Below are 21,232 nucleotides of genomic sequence, written 5' to 3' on the forward strand. Positions count from 1 at the left end.
CTCCACATTCAATTCACCACCAAGCTGTTTTAATTTTACCTTAATATTTTCTGAAAACAGTCCTGGCTCTTTGCTCTTTTCCATCTTAAGTGTAACCATTTTGGCCCTTTTCATCTTTCACCTGGATTAAGTGAAGAATCTTCTTCAAGGAAGGCATGCCACCATGTATCCCTCACTCTAATGCATCCTCCAGATTACCATCAGCTGCTTTATTACTAAAAACCAAATCCAATCAGGTTAATTTCCTGCTTGGGGATCTTTGTTGCATCTGTCTAATGCCTACAAAAGAGATGTCCACCATCTGGCTCCAGCCTAATCTTTTCAAGCCTCAACCTCATACTAATTCCATCCTGACTTTTTTACTCCATTCCAATTCTAATGAATTCTCCACGTATGCTATGTCTCCAATTCCTTTTCTTTGCACGTGTTGATACCCCTGTCTCACATGCCTTTTTTGTCCACTACCCCCCTTCTTTGCCAAGTAAACTCCCTCTCAAATGTCATCACTCTCAAACCCTTCCTGACTACTGCAAACAGTTAGTCATAGGCTTTTCTGTTCTCCCACATCATTCTGTTCCTACCTATATTTTAGCACATAGCACACTGCATTGTGGGGCTCTGTTTATATATTTGTCACTTCTATACACTGTGAAATCCTTAAGAACAAAGTGTGTCTCTTAAAAAAAATACCCAGCACTCAGAACATATGCTGGCACCTTAATCAAAACTGAATGAATCATTACAACTAAAATCAGCCTTGCTAACAGTTTCCTTTATATAGAAGGAAACTAAAGACAAGAAGTTTTCAGTACATATCCATGCCTTTCCCAGTTCATAATAATTGCTAACTACTATTAAACAATATTGTTGATATCTATCTGGGCACTCACCAGGGCAAGCTGGACAGATAAGGGACTCTTCATCCAGGTTGTGATGCTTTATACCCATTCTTCCAGCTTCTTCAAGTCTTGAAGATCCCATTACTCCAAAATTGCTTGCTTAGGACACAGCTGTTAAAAGCTCTTCTGTGTATTTATCCAAGCTCCAGTTATGACTACTTTCCTAATGTGTGTCTTGTTTCTCCTGAGCTCCAGGTACCTTCAGCCACTTGTTACAATGCCTCAACTCTATTTAGGCATTTAAATATTTCTTCAGTTTTAGTGCCTAAGATTTTTTTTTTTTATTTTAACAACCAGGTAGTCATTACGAATTTTCCTAATCCCAAGGAATAAAAATCTCTTTTCAAGGAACTGACTTAGCTTCTATTTCTCTGCTTTTATTTCCTGATGAACCACATTTCAGCAGGAGTCAACCTTCTAAACCAATATCCCATACCTTAGGAAAACACAGTTCTCTTCTGATAATACCCATTTAATCACTGCCTAGACATAACTTAATATAGTGAAAAATCACAGTAATTTATATATATATATATATATATATATATATATATTAGTTTTTTTAAGTTGTAAAATATGCATGACAAAATTTACTATCTTAATAACCATTTTAAGTAGACAGTTCAGTAGTGTTAAGTACATTTACATTGTTGCTCAATCAATGTCTAGAACTCTTTTCATTTTGCAAAACTGAAATGCTATGCTAATTAAACAACAAATCCCCATTCCCACTTCCTCCTAGCTCCTGACAACCATCATTCCACTTTCTCTATGATTTTGAGTACTTGAGGTGCCTCATGTTAAGTGGAATCATACAGTATTTGCCTTTTTGTGACTGGCTTATTTCACATAGCATAATGTTCTCAAGGTTCATCCAGGCTGTAGCATATGTCAGAATTTCCTTCTTAATGCTGAGCAGCATTTTCTGTAAGTATATACTACATTTTGTTTATTCATTCATCCGTTGATGAACACTTGGTTTTCTTCCATCTTTTAGTATTGTGAATAATGCTATAAACATGGATGTACAAAAATCTCTTTGAAACCTTCCTTTTAATTCTTTGGTTATATGTCGAGAAGAGGAATTGCTGTATTATACAGCTTTATATTTATTGAGATATAATTCACATATTATTTAAAGTATACAATTCAGTGTTTTTAGTAAATTTGCAGAGCTGTGCAACCATTATCACAGTTTTAGAACACTCATCACTCCTGAAAGAAATTCTACCCATAAGCAATCATTCCTCATCTATAAATTGACATCTCCCAAATTTATATCTCCAGCTTGTACCTCTCTCTATTAACATATTCAACTGCTTGGATATCTAATAGGCAAAACAAACTTAACATGTCTGAAAAATGAACCCCTGAACTCTCCCTACAAAACTTACTTTTCCCACAACATTCACACCTCTCATAAAAACTTCACCCATCTAGTGGCTCAAACCAAAAATCTTAGAATCTTCCCTGCCTTCTTCTTACACACTGTAGTTTTAATCACTCAATAGTCTTCTTGGCCAAACCTTCAAAATATATCTAAAATCCAATCTTTTCTCATCACTTTGTCTACTACCACCCTACTCCTGCCCTTGCCATTCTCCTACTGCTGCCCTTACCTTCCTACAATCTATTCTCAACACAATAGCCCCAGAGATCCTTTCTAAAGCAAGTCAGATCATGTCACTCCTCTATCTCAATCCCTCCACTAGCTCACTATTTCACTCAGATTAAAAGCTAAAATCCTTCCAATGGCCCACAAGGCTCTATGTGATATGGTCCACTGCTACTTCTGTGACCTCATCTCCTTCCAGCCTCTTCCTTGTTCTGCCTGCTTCAGTCATATTGGTCACACTCGCTGCTTCTCTGAAAACACCAGGCACCCTCCCATCCTTGAATTCATTGGTTCCTCTGTATGCAATGTTCTTTCCCCAGACATACATGATTCATTCCATCACCCCAGTAAGACCTTAGCTTAAATACCACCTTATCAGTGACGACTTCTTGACCACTCTTTAAATTTGCAATGTGTCTCATTCACCCCGTACACTTCCTTATCCCCTTTGTCTGTTTTACTTCTCTCCAAAGCTTTTATTGACAGATAATTTCACACCTTACCCTACCACTCATGATACTTCTTTCAACTTTAAAAATATTAAAAAGACGTAGAGTTAAGAATCATATATTTTTTCAAGTAGAACCTTACTTCACATATTGTTAGGTAAACTGATTTTTTTTCCACTCAAATTACGATTGCCCTTCAATGTCAACAATCATTTATTGAAAAAGTCAAGTATCATATTCTTTACAAAACAGTTTTAAACATATTTTCCATCTAGGTTGGTTACATTACCTTGCCGATTAACTTCATTTTGAAGTAGCTCTTCCATTGCCTCCTCCTCAGCAATATCTAAAGGTGTGTCTCCTTCACTGTTGACAGCTCCTACATGTGCTCCCTGACCAATCAAAAACCTGTAAAATTAAAGGGAAGAGAGTTAAGCAATGATGGTATCATCAAAATAAGACTGAATGCATAGCTAATGAGGCAAGCTCCTATGCAAGAGCAGCAATAAAAACCAAGGATAGCATAGGTATTATTTAAGTTTTAAGAAACTACCATGAAGCATGTTTTCTTTCCTTTTTAAAATTTTACATTTCCTAAAATTTTTCTATAATGTACACCAATTAACTAATACAAAAATGTTATTTTAAAATAATTACAAAGTCTTTCATAGGATTATTTCAGACTGTCATCATTAAGATTTTTCATTATCTCCATATTGACTAGTTTCCTAACTGAACTTCATGCTCCCAGTCTCATGCCATAAGCAATAGTTCTTAACCTTGGGCTCATGGGCATAATTCAGAAGGTCATTCAGCTGATACAGATATATTAAAATACTGTGTATGTTCATCACTATTTTGAAATTAAGGTAATTATTAGACCAACTACTAAGTCTTTTTATTTAATGTGTTACTAAAGAAGCACATACATACTTTGTACTCAGTATTTTATTTTATGCATCCAAAACACAATACTAAGAACATATTCACAGGCTTCATCAAACCTGCCAAAGGGATCCAGATACAAAATGGTTGTGAATCTCTTTCACTATGCCAACTGCACATCTCCCAGAATCATCTATTTAACACAACCGGAGTCAATTTCCAACTTAAAATTCTTTGAATGGTTGTCCATGCTAGGAGAAAACATACCTACATGGCCCTTACTAATCTGGTTTTGTCTTCTTTTCAGCCTCATTCCTCTTCCTTCTTGTATCACACTTTAGACTCCAACAATATGGAACTGTTTGTAGTTCCAGATTAAGCCATGTTCTTTAGGCATCCCTGATTTTACTTTTCTATATATAAAGAATGGCTCCCTTTTTTCCGATGTTCCTAATCAATCTAACTTTTATTTGTAAATTTTTTTTTTTTACAGGCTACATGACAATATTCGCATTATCAAAACAGTGAAGGAAAAAAAGCCCTCAGAGTTTTAAAAACAGAAGAAAAAAAGAAAAAACTCCCTTACGTCTCTCCTTCTGTTGTCATGTTCCCTCCCCAGAGATAAACACTATCAACAGCATGGCAAATATCTTTCTGGTACCTTTGCTATGAATTTATATGTGTGTCTATAAAGAAATATATACAGTCACTTTTGAGGTTCTTTTTGTAAAACAAAAATTAATGGGATTACTTTAGGGGGCTTCCCTGGTGGCGCAGTGGTTGAGAATCTGCCTGCCAATGCAGGGGACACGGGTTCGAGCCCTGGTCTGGGAAGATCCCACATGCCGCAGAGCAACTGGGCCCGTGAGCCACAATTACTGAGCCTGCGCGTCTGGAGCCTGTGCTCCGCAACAAGAGAGGCCACGATAGTGAGAGGCCTGCGCACAGCGATGAAGAGTGGTCCCCACTTGCCCCAACTAGAGAAAGCCCTCGCACAGAAACGAAGACCCAACACAGCTAAAAATAAATAAATAAATAAATAGATAAATTTATTAAAAAAAAAAAATTTAATGGGATTACTTTAAATGTACTGGAGTGCAACACTTGCCTTCTAATAGCTGAAAAATATTCTACAATATGGCTGGATCATACTTTTATTTAATGCCATCCTCCTAATGGATGTGTTCTTAAATGGACATTTGACATTATCAATCTTTAAAATTTTTCTCAACGTGATGAGAATAAAGCATCTTATCATTGTTTTCTTTCCTGATTACACACGAGTTTGAAAAAAAATCTGGGTATGTTCACTAGCATTTGTATTTTCTCCTTTTGTGAACTTCTTATTTACTTCTTTTGCTTATATTTTTAATGTGTGCCTTAACTCAACAGATACTTATGGGGTGTTGTTATAGATTGAATGGTTTTGTGTTCCTCCAAAATTCATGTTGAAACCCCAAACCACCAATATGATGCTATTAGGAGGTAGGGCTTTGGGGAGGTAATTAGGTATAGATGAGGTCATGAGGTTGGAGAACCCATGATGGGATTAATGTTTTTAAAGAGGAAGAGAGTAGAGCTCACTGTCTCTCTGCATGGAGGGCACAGCAAGATGGCAGCCATCTGCAAGTCAGGAAAAGAGCCCTCACCAGACACAGAATTGGCCAGCACCTTGATCTTGAACTGTCTAGTCTCCAGAACTGTGAGAAACAAATGTCTGTTGTTTAAGCATCCCAGTTTATGGCATTTTCTTACAGCAGCCAAAGCTGACGACAGGTGTCTACTATGTATCTACCACTATGTTACATGTCAGGCATATAATAGTAAGCAAAAACAAATGCAGATCTTCCCCTCAAAGATCTTATAATCTAGAAAGAGAGCTAGATTAATTACCTAAATACATGTAAAACTTCGATGTCTTATAACAGTGAGTTATGTCTACAAGTGAATAATAGAATAATTTGATTTAGTAAGGTCAGGAAAGGATTCTCTGAACAATATATAGGTACTAGCAAACATAATGGAAGGAGAGTATGTTCCAGAAGAGAGAACAAAAGGCACCAAAAACCTGTGACAGGAAGTGTGTATGGCTAGGCAAGGGTTTGGTTCATTCTCCTGAGAGTAAATGAAAGAATCAATCTCTAGATAATATGTCAGGTACACCCCAAAGTCAGTGAATGTTTATTTTGTAAGATCTGTAAACGATCAAGTATGTGTTTCAAAAAGATCACTTTGTGAAGTATGGAAAATAAATGAGAATGGAGAAAGAATGAAAGTAGGCAGACCAGCTAATGAGCTACTGTAGCAGTAGACAAAAATTATGTTGGAAGCTTGAATTTGATGGAGGAAATGGATAAATTCCAGAGATATCTAGGAGATACTAGAGATCAGCTGGATATGAGAAGCGAGGGCGAGGAAGGTGTCTATGATACACTGAAGTTCTTGACTTGTCTGTGATAGATCGACGGTGGTACTAATAAATGATACACAAAAAAATAAGTTATTCCCTCCTGACAAATAGATGTGTTGCACATATTTTTTCCATATTGTCACCACATTAAAAAAACAAACAAACCTTTTCTTACAGCATTTTGTATTTGAGTGAAATTTAAAGGTTGTATGAAGTCAGGTCTGTCAATCTTTTGCTTTAAGAAGGACTTTACCAACTAGCTATTGATATCTGTGTGCAGATGTCACTTTTACACGACACACACACATAGAAAGAGAAAGATAGAAAAAGGAAAGAATATACACTATAAAGTTAACAGAGGTAGCATTAGGAGGGATTTACTTTTTTACTTTTTTAATTTTATTTTTTAGCCGCACTGCGCGGCATGTAGGATCTCAGTTCCCGGACCAGGGGTCAAAACTGCGCCCCCTGCAGTGGAATTGTGAAGTCTTAACCACTGGACCACCAGAGAAGTCCCACATTAGGAGGGATTTGTATTAGTTGGGGTTTTCGTAGCGGGGGAAGGGGGGGATTCTTTTGTTATCCTAGTTTTCTGCAGCAAGTTTATTTTGTGTATGTATATTAGACCACAAAATGGCTACCATGCCATTTTGTAGCCTGGTATTTTTAATAATTAATAATATGTTATAAACATTTCTCCTTGTGCAAAACAATGTTTCCTTTTTATAATCTTCATGGGGACTTCTACAAACAGAAGTCATATTTGAACTGAAGAAACTTTTTCTGTTTCACAGTTTTAAAAAATGTAATATAAAACTAATGAATATTTATATACTACAAATAAATAAATAAATGAATCTGGAGCAAAAAAATAAGATATTAGTGGAGTAGAACCTGTGCTATGCTCCAGGGGAATATGTACGTATCCTGCTAGGCAAAATCTCAAACAACTAAAGAAATTTACATAAAACCACGTATATTTTGCTTAGGTATTAGAAATCATTCACAGGATGTAAAGACAGAATAAAAGGAAGACCTCAGAGTGGCTGCAGTGCTAGCAGAGGGAAGCAGAGTCTCAAGGAAATAACAGGTCAAAGCCAAAAAGAGACAATCCAAAATTTATATAAACAGGAAAGATGTTAAGAGAAACTAACAAGAGTAAAGTTCTGAAAACTGCTGGCGGGAAGTAGGGCCTGGAGCAATCCTTGAGCCAAAAGTTTAGGTATAAAATATGTATGCATACAATTCACAAACCTCTCCATGACTCAAGAACTACTATTTGCAAATGTAAATTAAATAAATAAATAAATAAAACCCCATGGCATTAATTCTTATTTACCACGAATAATCTCAAAAAGCCATTCAAAGATTGGTTGGGTGAAAAAAAAGCATAAACATTTAAATTCTGCAGACTTTGGGTTTGGTTCCCACCTCTGTTTCTTGACAGCTGTGTGATATTCATTAACTTAAAACATTTGAAACCTAGCTTATAGGTAACTTACAGGGCTGTGTTATGTTTAAATGAGTTAATGTCTAAAAATAAAATTAAAATTCTGTTATCACATCATGCAAAATCATCACACTTAGAAAGCAATGTTTAAGATAATGTGAAACAAAATACAGGCTATCTGGAATACCAGAAATTCACTTTGTGGGACCCTTGGAGATACTGAAAACAGATGGTCAGATTTCCTTCAGAACAAAAAGGGCTGGGGTATTAAAAGCAGCTCATGGGACTGCTGATTAGGAAAAATACACTATATTTATTGTAAGATTTCTTGGGGGGGGGAAAAAAAAACTATGAAGATTTCACACAGGAGTCCCAAACTGAAAGTCAGAATATTAGGCTATTTCTCAGATGGGTAACTTTTTTGAATGCTTCAGAGTTAAAAAAAAAAAAAAAAAAAAAAAAGGGCAGGCTTTTATTTGCTTAACAATGGTTAATGATGTCCTTAAGCAATACAAAGAGGCCAACATAGGAGATGCCATTTATTGAATGATGAAAATCATTATAAATTACTGAAGTGAAAAATGGTAAACTGCTAGGTTTACTGAGATTTATAATAACCTACAGCTTTGAGTCAATAAATAATTTTGGATAATTAATAAACCTCAAATTCAAGACATGATCCAAATGGATTTCTACAAAATTATTTGCATACGTGTGAATTTAAAAATCTGATAAAAGGTGTAAAACTTGTTAACCAAGTTATCAGTTGCAACTTGGATGTGGTATACTAGATGGATAGGATTCTATCTGGGTTAGAATGATTCAATGTTAACTGAATTCGGCAGACAAATTTGACAGTCTCATAATTATCTTGGATTCTGAGTTTTGTCAAAAGCCAAACCACAGAAGAGATTGAGAAGGAGAAATAGTTCATTTTAAAAATTTGATGTTTTAATTAAAGCCCTTGTCTTTAAATTAGAAGCTAATGAGAACATAGTAATCAAAGAGACAAAGAGAAAGAAATTTTATCAGCAAGAGCTGAGTATACTTAGTGTTCAAACAATGTACATTGTTTTATTTACTGTAGAAAAACTAGTATCAAGAAGTTGTTTTAACCAACACATGGATTTTTCATGTATTCAATACAAGAATTTTTAAAATTCAAAACGTCAGTGCAGCCTTAAAAAAGAAGTTCTGTCATACAGATGAATCTCAAGGCCATTATGGTAAGCAAAATAAGCCAGTCACAAAAGGCCAAATGCTATATGAGTCCACTCATATGAAGCGTCTAAAGTTGTCAAAATCATAAAAACAGCAAATAGAAAGGTGGTTACCAAGGGCTAGGGGAGTGGGGAGGGGAAATTAGTGTTTACCAGGTAGTTTTAGTATTGCAAGATGAAAAATCCTAGAGATCTGCTGCAAAACAATGTGAATATGCTTAACACTATTAAACCATACACTTCAAAATGGCCAAGATGATATATTTAATATTATATTTTTACCACAATAAAAAAAAAACCCCACAAAGTCAGAAAACCACTGAAATAGTTGTTTCTTGAAAATTCAAATGAGACAGAAATTATGAAAACTAAGCTACCTGAACTTTTCAAAGACGGGTAAGAGAACATTGTACTATTAGCTTCAAAAATAAATGCAGACTTCCTTGGTGGCGCAGTGGTTAAGAATCTGCCTGCCAATGCAGGGGACACGGGTTCAATCCCTGGTCCAGGAATATCCCACATGCCACAGCGCAACTAAGCCCGTGTGCCACAACTACTGAGCCTGCGTGCCATAACTACTGAAGCCCACACGCCTAGAGCCCGTGCTCCACAACAAGAGAAGCCACCGCAACGAGAAGCTTGTGTACCGCAACAAAGAGTAGCCCCGCTCGCCACAACTAGAGAAAGCCCACGTGCAGCAGCAAAGACCCAGCACAGCCAAAAATAAATAAATAAAATATATTTTAAAATAAATAAGTAAATAAATGCTACTTTCTTTTGGAAGCCTCTGAGCAACATAAAATCAGTGTAAATAACCTTATGCATCTTCAGTGGGAATGCACTTTCCTATTTCATATTTGAAGTTCTATATCACAATAAAAACAGCTGAAAGTAACTATTACAGTAAAAATCCAAACAAAAGTTCTGACCTGGAACTTTTGAAAGTTTTCTTTAAAATAACAGTTTTTTCCTTCAGCACCTGACAAATGTTGTGCCACTTCCTTCTGGTCTCCATGTTTCTGATGAGAAGTCTGCTTTAATGCAATGCCCCCTGCCCCAATGTTATAGTAGTTCCTTTCTCATTGCTTTCAAGATTTTTACTTTGTCTTTTGTTTTCAGAACTGCTTTGGTTTATCCTGTTTGGAATTTGCTAAACTTCTTGAATCTGTAGGTTTATATCTTTTGCCAAGTTTGAGTAAGTTTTTTTTTTTTTTTAATTAATTAATTTATTTTTGGCTGTGTTGGGTCTTCGTGTCTGTGCGAGGGCTTTCTCTAGTTGCTGCAAGCGGGGGCCATTCTTCATCGCGGTGCGCAGGCCTCTCACTATCACGGCCTCTCTTGTTGCGGAGCATAGGCTCCAGATGCGCAGGCTCAGTAGTTGTGGCTCACGGGCCCAGTTGCTCCGCGGCATGTGGGATCTTCCCAGACCAGGGCTCGAACCCGTTTCCCCTGCATCGGCAGGCAGATTCTCAACCACTGCGCCACCAGGGAAGTCCCTGAGTAAGTTTTTAGCCATCATTTATTATTTCTTTAAATACTTTTCCAGCCATGCCCTCTTTCGCTTCTTCTGGGACTCCAATGGCATAAATGTTAGCGCTCTGGTATACTCCCACAGGCCCCTGAGGCTCTGTTCATTTTATTTTAGTCTATTTTCTCTCTGTTGCCCAGATTTGGTAATTTCTATTGTTCTGTTTTTCAGTTCACCAATTCTTTCTTCTATCCCCTCCATTCTGCTGCTGAGCCTATCTGCTATTCATTTTGGTTACTGGATTTTTCAGTTCCAAAATTCCCATTTGGTTCCCCTTCATATATTCTATTTCTTTGCAGACTTTTTTTGGCTGAGACTTTTTTTCATTTGTTTGAAGCATACTTGTAATTGGTTGTTGAAGCATTTTTGTGATAGCCGCTCTATAATCTTTGTCAAATAATTTTAAGATTAATATCTCTGTAATCTTAATGCTGGTCTCTATTGTCTTTTTCATTCAATTTGAGATGTTCCTTGGTATGACAACTGATTTTCAATTGAAATCTAAACACTCTGGGCATTATGTTATGAGACTCTAGATTGTGCTTATATCTTCTATGTTAGCTGACTATATTTGGCCCTGGTCTAGCAGAAAAGATGGGGAGGTGCCATCTCATTATTACAAGGTAGGGGTAGAAGTTCAGGTTCCCCACTCAGCCTCCATTGACACTAGCGATGGAGCAGCTCCTTGTTGCTTCTGACTCCCCACCAAGCCTTCACTGATACCTCCTTGGATAAGGAGGCTATGGGTGCCTCACTACTACACCCTATGTGGCCTCCACTGACACCATAAGGGGAGAAAGAGTTAGGCCTCTTTACCGATGGGTGGTGGTGAAAGTATTTACTCTCTACCAGGCCTCTTCTGACTCCACCCCAGTGGGGAGGAGTAGGAGCTCCTTTTTACTGCCAGGTGGGGGTGTAAGTCCAGGCTTCCCACGTGGTCTCCAGTGCCAGTTAGGGGAGGGCTAGTTAACTATCCGATGGGGATGAAAATCTCGGCAGGCTCTGTATCTGGCCTCATCTGACATCATGACAGTAGAGGTGCTAGGGAACCTCATGATAGCCTGGTAATGTTGGAAGTCTACGCTCCCTACCTGGCTTTTGCTAGCGAGGGTGTAGGTGGGACCAAGGTTTTTTTCTGCAGTGTTTGGCTGGAGTTTTTTTTTTTTTTTTTTTTTTTTTTAAGGTTTTAGGGTGCCCCTCTCCTAGTATTTGGCTAAAGAGGTTAGGCTTTTGTTGGGGCTTTTTTGGAGGGGCAGTGTGGGGCCATTGGTGCTTCTGGGTTATCAGCTTCCTCAGTTCCAAGTGTGGTATATCTGAGGCAAAGAGAAAAGCCAAAAACTTACTCCTGTCATTCTTTGGATCCTGAGATCCCTAGCTGTTCTGTCTTCTCTCCATCTTATAGAGTCTTTGTATATTTTATATATCATGTTCAGGCTTTTTAGTTGTATTCAGCAGGAGGAATAGGGAAAAACATATCTATTCTATTTTCCAAGAAGCAGAAATTCTCATTTTTAATTGTCAGGAAATTGTAATGTTTATAACATTACCAATTTTAACCTTTTAAAAAATTTCATTTTGTCCAAATCCCACAGGTGGAAGTATTATTTTTATATATAAACCCTGTTACTAGTCCAATAACATGGACTAATGTACCTTGCCAAATACTGTGCTAAATTTCTGACATCATGGTTTCTCAATTATGCTACAGATACAATTAATTATGCCGATAGCAAAGACCAGGCTACTGTGTGTGAGAGAAATGAATCTATTTGTGAAAGTGGGCTCTATTTTCCAGTTATCTAGGCACCCGGATTGTCAAAACGAAACAAAACACAAAAACAAATTCAAAATGTGCAGAAGGATTTAAATTCCTCTCTTCTCTTTGCAAAGCCACCTTTAAATACAGGAAATTCTGTAGGTTCTGTCTTCAGCGTTTCTTATTTCTCTTAATTATTCCCCAGAGCAGTGACTATACTTCTTTGACCATGCACTAACTCCTGAAAATGCATATTTGTTTATTAAAATCAATTACATGCACTACTGTCTTACTTTATTACTGTATCTCCCAATTCCCAGAGGCAAAAATCCTACTCATTGTGTAATAATTCTAAGATATACATTTTCCCCAAATTTTAATATTGCTGAAATCTTCTACAATCTATTGATCTTACAATCAATGATGTCTTAGCAATGGATAATGGCCACGATATGGCTGTCATCATCTGTCTTCAGGTAACCCCAGTCACAGCTATTCATATTGTTTTCAACTTCAACTGATTTATGTGCATTCATACCTTTGATACCTTATTTACTGAGCTTAACTGTTACTTAAAATGTCTTCCTGGATGGTGTCTGAAACTTTTTGTTGCTACCTTGTAGTAAGATCAAGAAAGCACCACCAACAACACTTGGCAGAATGCTATCAGTGGCTTAGAAGAAAATCCCAAAGGCAACAATAAAACATTCTTAAGCAATGCTGCATCCAAGACACTACAATTAGATAAAGAATGATACTGTGTAGGGGGGGAAAAAAACCCCCAAGGTGCTTAAAAACAAAAAAACCACACACACTGTATTAGTTTTTTTTTTTTAACCTTTTAAATTGGTACATAAAATAATGACAATATGTTATGATGATGGCATCTTAGATTTGATGAAATTCAGTTTACGCATTATAAACATACCCAAAGAAGTTCTGGCTTCCTATTGCACCTTTTTAATTGGCACCTCAAACTAGGCCTATTTAAATTCACATTGCACTACACTCTTTCCTCTGCTTCCCTCAATCTTTCTCTTTAATTCCTTAATACTAAAGTTAAAGGGCATCATTTTCCCAATTACAAAGGCTAGAAAGGGAGGCAGAATGGTGTAGTGTCTTAAAGTGCAGACTTGACAAGTTAGACTGTCTAGGTTCAAATCTTAGCTCTGCCAATTATCGTGGGTAATTCCTCTCTCTGACTCAGTTTCCTCACCTATAAAATAAGAATTATAATACGGGCCAACCATCACTCATCCAAACCCAAATTTCAAAACTTTTCTTTCTTTCTTTCTATCTATCTATCTATCTATCTATCTATCTATCTATCTATCTATCTATCTATCTATCTATTTATGGCTGCGTTGGGTCTTCGTTGCTGTGCGCGGGCTTTCTCTAGTTGCGGCAGGTGGGGGCTACTCTTCATTGCAGTGCACGGGCTTCTCACTGCAGTGGCTTCTCTTGTTGCAGAGCACAGGCTCTAGGCATGTTGGCTTCAGTAGTTGTGGCACACAGGATCTAGAGTGCAGGCTCAGTAGTTGTGGCGCATGTGGGATCTTCCTGGACCAGGGCTCGAACCTGTGTCCCCTGCACCGGCAGGTGGATTCCTAACCACTGTGCCACCAGGGAAGCCCTCAAAACTTTTCATATTTTAGAAATATAATATTGTAGATTATGCAACACCCTTATTGAGTCTGAGGCAGTACGCCATAACCAAACACGTTAATATTTTCGCAAAAAATAAGTTTAGTTAAGTGGGGGAGAAACAAAGACTATAAAGAGCCTCGTATCAGTTCAAGTCATGGTGTGTTGCCAAATGAGCCTACACCAAACTTACAATTTATTTTCTCATTTTTCAGAGTTTTGAGGGTTTGGAATTGTGCATCTGGGCCTGCGGGGTGGTGGCAGCAATATATTTTCATGTAATTGTTAGGATGGCCAAAATTATGTATATTAAAGGACTTAGAGCAGTGACTGGGCACACAGTAAGCACTCAATAAATGCTAGCTATTATCAGCATTATCACTACCTTTGATTTTTCCTCCCACCTTACTATCTAGATCCAGTGAATCACACCAAGCCTTATTAATTTTATTTTCCAAATTTCTTTCACATCTGCCCCACTTCCAAGCTCACTGCCACTGGCCTGGCTCTCTAACTCCCTAATCCCTAATCTGTTCAAACTCCCTCATCAGTCAAGAATTGTCTTCTTAAAATACAGAGTAAGGATCATCATGTTCCTAAAAACGCATCACCACTAAAGGTCAGTTAGCAAGGCATACAAATTCCTCTGTGCTGTAGTCTCAGTTCCCTCTTCCTGTCTTATCAGTTACTCTCTCCACTAACACTCCTCTCCTCAAAAAATGACGACTCCAAAGAAGTCCCTTTATCCAATGCAATCACGACCAGTACTTACTTGGTTAACCAGAAAAGCTGATTAAAATAGGGAATAGTAAAACATAATACATATTTGAAAATAAATAAATGCAAGACATTTATTTCAACGTAGACAATATTGGAGAACGTCTCCAATGACTTAAATCCATGCTCCCTTTCTTGCATAAATGACAGTCATAATGCACTAAGACTTCAAAGTGTCTTAAAGTGAAACAAACACTTGAAGTCAACAGAAAAGCAATCTGAGTATATACTCCTAGATATTTTTTCTTTCAATCTTTCATTTGTTGCACCCACACCTAATTAAACAGTAATTATATTTTTAGGACCTTGCCTTTATTGAGGCTTTCCAAAATATTTAACTTAGTAATAGCAATAACTTTCTTTTTTGTACACATTTCATCAGTTTTGGATATTTAATTAAATTATATAATCACTAACAAGTGGAATAGATATTAATAGGCTAGAACACACACAACTAACTTTTGGTAGGCTTGCAATTCAACTGGTGGAAACAGAAGTAAGTGAGCTTAGTAGAAGTAGTCTATTTGTTGCAACGTTCAGTTTTAACAACTTTATGGGAATCAGTCAATATGTTTTAACAAAGAAATGGCAAATGTTAGTTAAGAGTGGAAGCCAGTTAAAACAGCTTTAACCATGTATTATTTCCCATTCATGAATAACATGACTTTTCTCAGACAACTCCCAACTTCCAGAGGCAAAAACCCTGCTCACTGTTTAATGTAACAGTTAATGTCACCTCCTCTGGAATCTTTCTCTGAATGGCCTAAGCAGAATTGATCACTTCTTCCTCAGTGTTCCTTGTACATCTCTTGGTCCATTTATTCTATCTAGTACTGGTATTGACTTGACATGTCAAGTCAAAGCTTGAAGATTAGGAGCGGTTGCAGTCATTTTTATATCTTACAATGCCTAACTCTACTATAGGAGACAGCTGTGATAGAACAGAAAGAACATCAGAATTTGAGTCTTGAGAATGAGGGTCCAGTTCTGATTGTGAAATGGAAATAACAGTGAACACGCCCATACAGTTGTTAAAAAACACTGAGTAAGAATGTATATGAGAATATTAGTTTTGGGCACATATACCTCATTATTATTATAGCAAGATACAAATAAGTATCTTGCGAATAAAATTTCAGTTTCACCTTCTAAGACTTCTAATCAAAATACATAGTCTGCTTTACACTAACTATGTATCATTCTTGACAAGAAATATGTAAATAACCGAAATGCATGGATCTGCCAACTCTTCTTGGTGCTCAAATACCCCCATATCAAAGTAAATAGGACAAATGACTACTTCACTCTCCCCTGCTCCTCTCATCTAGCTAGGTCTGCTCTAAGACCAAATGATCAGAAGATAGTTTTCTTTATTAAATAATCCAGGAAAACCAAGAGCTTCGTTATTTTTCACTAAAAGTAGTGACCAAAAATAGAATTATGAATAACAACAACTAATTCAGCTAACTTCACTGATAACTAAATATATGCCACAGATTGTGCCAAGTGTCTTATAAACACTATCTCATCTAATCTTCACAATAATCTTATAGAATAGGGATAAGCGTTAACATTCCTATTTTAAAGATGAGAAAACAGAGGTTCAGAGAAGCTGGTAATTTGTCTAAAGTTAATAGCAGTTAATTAGCGGAGTTAAGATTAAAATAGAGTTGTCTCATTTCTGAGCTTGATATCAGGAATATTATAACGTTTCTCATAGGCATGGTGGTGCAATTTATATAGTTCTTAAATTGGTAGGAATTTGATTCTTTTACCAAAAATAACAACATTATTGAATTCCAGGCAGAGGAATCAGCAGGTGCAAACTATGAAGCAAGATGCCTAGTTTGTTTAAAGGCTCAGCAAGGGGACCAGTCTGGCTAACAAAGAGAGCCTGGAGAACGTGGAGAAAATGACATCAGAGAGGTAACAGAGGGTCAAACCATAGCCTGTAGGCCACCAGAACTCTGGTTTCTAAATGCATTATAAACCCACTGGAGGGTGAAGGGCTTTGAATAAAAATGTGATGTTATTCCACTTGCAATATTTTAAAAGGATCATTCTGGCTGCTGTGCAGAAAACAGATGGGGGGAAGAGGATGGTTATGGTTAGAATGATTCCAACTGCAATAGTTTCAGTGAAGAACAGTGTCCAGGATCAGGGAGAAATGAAAGAGGTGATGAAATAGTCAGATACTGGATATATTCTGAAGGATAAGCCAAGAGAAATCTTGAGGATTCTGTTGTATGTTTATGAAATAAAGGTTATAATGAAGAAGAAAAGCCACGCCATAAATAAGCCACCACAAATATTTTAAACAGTTATATCCTTAAATAGCTGATTCTTTAATGATCAAATTACAAAGCTAATGAAACTTTTTCCATGCTGTAAATAAGACCATGAAGATGTCACTGAATGTCACTACCAGTATATTATAATGATATGAAATCTTCAGCAATGTCTTCAAAACTACTCCAAACGTGAAGAAAAATATGTTAAATGTACTAAGTAATCAACATTCCATTCTATATACTATGAAACTACATAATGCTAGCCTAACACAGGGCTAATTTTCTCTGCTATTGAAAAAGTTTAATACAAACACTAAAGCTACTCAAGATAAAAGCATTCCTTAAACATCTGTGGCAGAAGCCTAAAAAAGAAATGTAGTGACAAAATTAAAAAGAGACAAAAGAAATTATAATCACATCAATAACCAAAATGTTAATAAAACAAATCATTTAAGTTTTATTATTCAAATACAAAATATTTGTTTTATTCTTGTAAGTCATAGGAATTTTTGTTTATGTGAAAAATAAAGACAATGCCAAGGCTAAAGTTACAGTCATTCAAATAAATAACATTCACTGGTCCATCAAGAAGGACAAGCTGAATAAACTACAATGACACTGCACAACAGAGTACTAAATACTACACCTGAAGAGAACAATGAGAAATAGCTCTATAACCCACTATATAGTGGTCTCCAGGATAGACTGTTAAGTGAAAAAAGAAAAGTGGAGAAATAGCGTATGACAGTCTTTCATTTATCTGCAAAGGGGGAATAATACTTATATTAAAACACAAACTGGGATAAAATATAACATTTAAAAATGTTACCCATAGGAAATAGGATGGTAGAGTAGGAACTGCCGTTAGAACCTGGTATTTTATGTAAATTATAAAACAAAATTAAACTAAACAAAAAAACAAACTTAAACAATGAACTTAATGATATATCTAGTTAATGGCATAACCACACAGAAAAGAATTACTCCAAGTGACTTCAGCACACACAGTAATTTGATGGTATATTCCAAGTGGGATACCATAAGGACAAAAAGAAATGTCACCCCCCTCACCCCTGCCAAAAAACCAAAAACAAACCCCCAAACTTCAAACTGCTTTCAGTAATCATTATTGTTGTGGTATTGTTATAAGCAATCTAATGCATATGTAATATATGATGAAGCAAATTAGTAATTATGTGTTATTTTAATTCTACAGTTCTTGACAACAAAGTAGGGGAGAAAGGAAATACTGATACAAGGTAGAAGAGGTTAAAGAAAGACACCCTGAAGCTGAATTTGAATTTGAAAGAATGATCAATGCAGCAGCAATGAGCACTTCTAGCACCCATTACAAGGAACAGGTTTCCTTAGAGAAATGGCAATTCCAGACCCAGGGCATGAAATATAAAAGATGAGTCTGGAACATTTTTATACTACTAAAGAGCAAGGAAGCTTTTAAAGATCACTTTATTTGGTCATGTCCCAAGGTCTTAGAAGCCAACATGAAGAGACTCTTGTAGACCAAAGATGGTACAATTTGCTAATCAATAAGGGCAATAACTGCAATGGATTGAAATACATCAAGTACGTTTAAATGCATGTGCTCAAGTTATTTAGATCTCAAAAAAATCAATTAGTCCTTTTTGAAGGTAACTAGTAAACCAACTCATTATTTTAAAAATCAGTATATGGAGGGAAAGAATAAAGAATATATCCTGTTTTCCTATAAAACTTGTACAAGGGGTAACCAAATAGTAGATATGAGGCAGTTTCCTTTACAAAAATATTTCAGCTAATAAAAAAGAAAGACAAAATTTAAATGCTGCCATCGTAAAACTCCTATGTCTTCATCTAATTATTTCTTCATCTCATTATTCTTTTATCTATTATTTCTTTATTTTGTTATTATTTCTTGGTTACTGAAAGCCAAGTCAGAGGACTTGGTTTTCAATGTTTTGCACATAATTTAAATATATAATTCAGTTATACTTAATGGCTAGAGTTATAACTAACTGATCATTATAGACTGGAACAATAAACTGAATACATAATTTCTTGGGCTCCATAATCGTTCTAGTATGTCCAATTTTACTTCTAGTCCATAGCCCAATGACATCAAACTAAAACTTTTAGGGAAGAATACCTTGATGTGACAGTGAGAATTTTATACTGCCTGTATTAGTTTGCTAGTATTACCATAACAAAATACCATAGACAAAGTGGCTTAAACAATAGAAATTTATTTTCTCATAGTTCTAGAGGCTGGAAGACCAAGATCAGGGTGTTGGCAGGTTTGGTTTCTTCTGAGGCTTCTCTCCTTGGCTTACAGATGGCCACCTTCTAACAGTGTCCTTACATTGTCTTTTCTCTCTGTGTGCAAGCCCCTGGTGCCACTTTTTGTGTCCAAATTTCCTCTTATAAAGATACAGTAAGATTGGATTAGGGCCCACCCTAAGGGCCTCATTTTAATTTAATCATCTCCATCTATACAGTCACATTCCAAGGTTCTGGGGGTTAGGCCTTCAACATATGAATTTTGTGGGGACATGATTCAGAGCGTAACACTGTCAATTCAGCACCCCAAAGGAAGAGAATAATGTTAATGCGTACATTTCAATATCTGACCCATCAGTACATAGTAAAACAGTGCATATGCTGACCATTAACATTATACTCCCCAAACCTACTTCATTTATTCTTCCTCTAATCCACTCTGGCGAAGGGGCATTATTAAACAATCTCTATTTTTGGTTTTCCCTAAGACTTCTACCTTATTCATAGCAGGGAGATGTTGAAAGCAATTATTTTGGTGAAAATGTGAGATAATTGAGCCAGAATATGAAGAGCTATCATTCACCTATTCACTTGGCTTTTGCTAGGCTAGAGACCAGATGTGAAATTGTTAATTGTCTAGAAACTAAACTGCAACCTCACATTCTTTGTTCTACTGTCTCCAATAGAGGTCAAAAATTTAGAACTCCCTATATCCTACCTAATCATCCCCAAATCCTCTTAGTGAACTATCTGTGCTTCACTGTTTGTTTTACCTCTCAGTTCAATAGGGTTGAATTAGTACTATTCTGTGCAAAATGTAGTTGGTAAAGAAGCATGTAAACAACTGATATGTTAGAGATGATGATGAATCAGCCAGGAACATTAGAAGGGTTTCTGGAAGAAGTGATTCTAACACAAACTGCAGCTTGTGTCTGCTACAGTCTCGTAGTAGCTGGTCAAGTAAAGAAATGAGGCAAATGAATCACTATGAGCAAAGACACAATGATATGAACCAGCAGGGAATGCTGGGGAACTGAAAGTAGTCTAGTATTGACAGAGTAAAAAATGTAGAAAGCAATATGAGAAACAAGAGCTAGCTAGGAAGAAGCCAGATCATTCCCATTTTATAAATAATATTAATCATAAAGGCTAAGTAGCTCCGCCAAGGGCACAAAGGTAGAGAATGGCAGAACCAGGATTTGCAAACAAATTTAACTCCAAATACGTCACTTAGCAGAGTGACCCAATTTTCCATGGTTTATAACTGTTGTCTCTACGTCATTATTAATAGGGCCTTCCTTTACCCTATAAATGCTCTGATTTGGGAGGTATCTTTTACCCTACCTCTTAAGCCACCATGCTATATGTTTTCTAGACCCAAGAAAACTAGGATTTTGGATTTCATTAACTTCTCTCACTCATTAGTGAAATTAATTACTGAAAGAGATAATGCTGGTGAAAATAATCATGCATTTAGAAGGGTTTTAGGCAATCATCACCTAACAAATAGCCCAGTATACACAAGAGTTGAACTGTCTTTTATAAAAATATTATCATTATTAAAAAAAAAGAATCTCAGAGGGCAGAAAGAGCAAAAAAGGAAAAGTCATCATTTCTTGTTTCTTGTTTCTCCCAGCAAAGACATGGGCAAATTACCAAGCCCAGGCCAACATAAGTCCCTTAAGGGGAAATCTGTTGCAGTCAGAGGGCTCTCTAGGGAAGGTTTCCCTCCTTGATAGTCACAGAATATGGAGAAGATACTTTCCACTCCCCATCCACTTTTTATTTTGCTCTTGGATGTGCATATGTAAAAACACAATTCAGGAGTTGTGGCAATCATCTTGTGACCAGGAGGGGACAAGGCTAAGAATAAAGTCCATATTTGGGAAAGGCAGAAGAAGAAAACACCTGAAAGACTCCAAGCCCTGATGACATCACTGAGCAGCTTAATAAATAAACCTGAATGCCCTTCCTCTAAACTATGTATTATCCTGTACAACAAGTACCCTTTCTCTTTAGGTCAGTTTGAGTTTG

The 21,232-nt window shown here is 36.5% G+C and overlaps 1 protein-coding gene across 8 annotated transcripts in view; it reads right to left on the reverse strand.

Annotated features, from left to right (window-relative positions):
• Positions 1-21,232, reverse strand: part of PPP1R12A (protein phosphatase 1 regulatory subunit 12A) — a 149,372-nt gene that overhangs the window by 67,702 nt on the left and 60,438 nt on the right. For all 8 annotated transcript variants that reach the window (XM_036865562.1, XM_036865569.1, XM_036865564.1 and 5 more), the window contains exon 3: positions 3,253-3,371. In XM_036865562.1, the coding sequence (XP_036721457.1) occupies positions 3,253-3,371 (119 nt within the window). The remainder of the gene's footprint in view (positions 1-3,252; positions 3,372-21,232) is intronic.

This window comes from Balaenoptera musculus, chromosome 10, assembly GCF_009873245.2.
Source record: "Balaenoptera musculus isolate JJ_BM4_2016_0621 chromosome 10, mBalMus1.pri.v3, whole genome shotgun sequence".
Taxonomy (NCBI): Eukaryota; Metazoa; Chordata; class Mammalia; order Artiodactyla; family Balaenopteridae; genus Balaenoptera; species Balaenoptera musculus.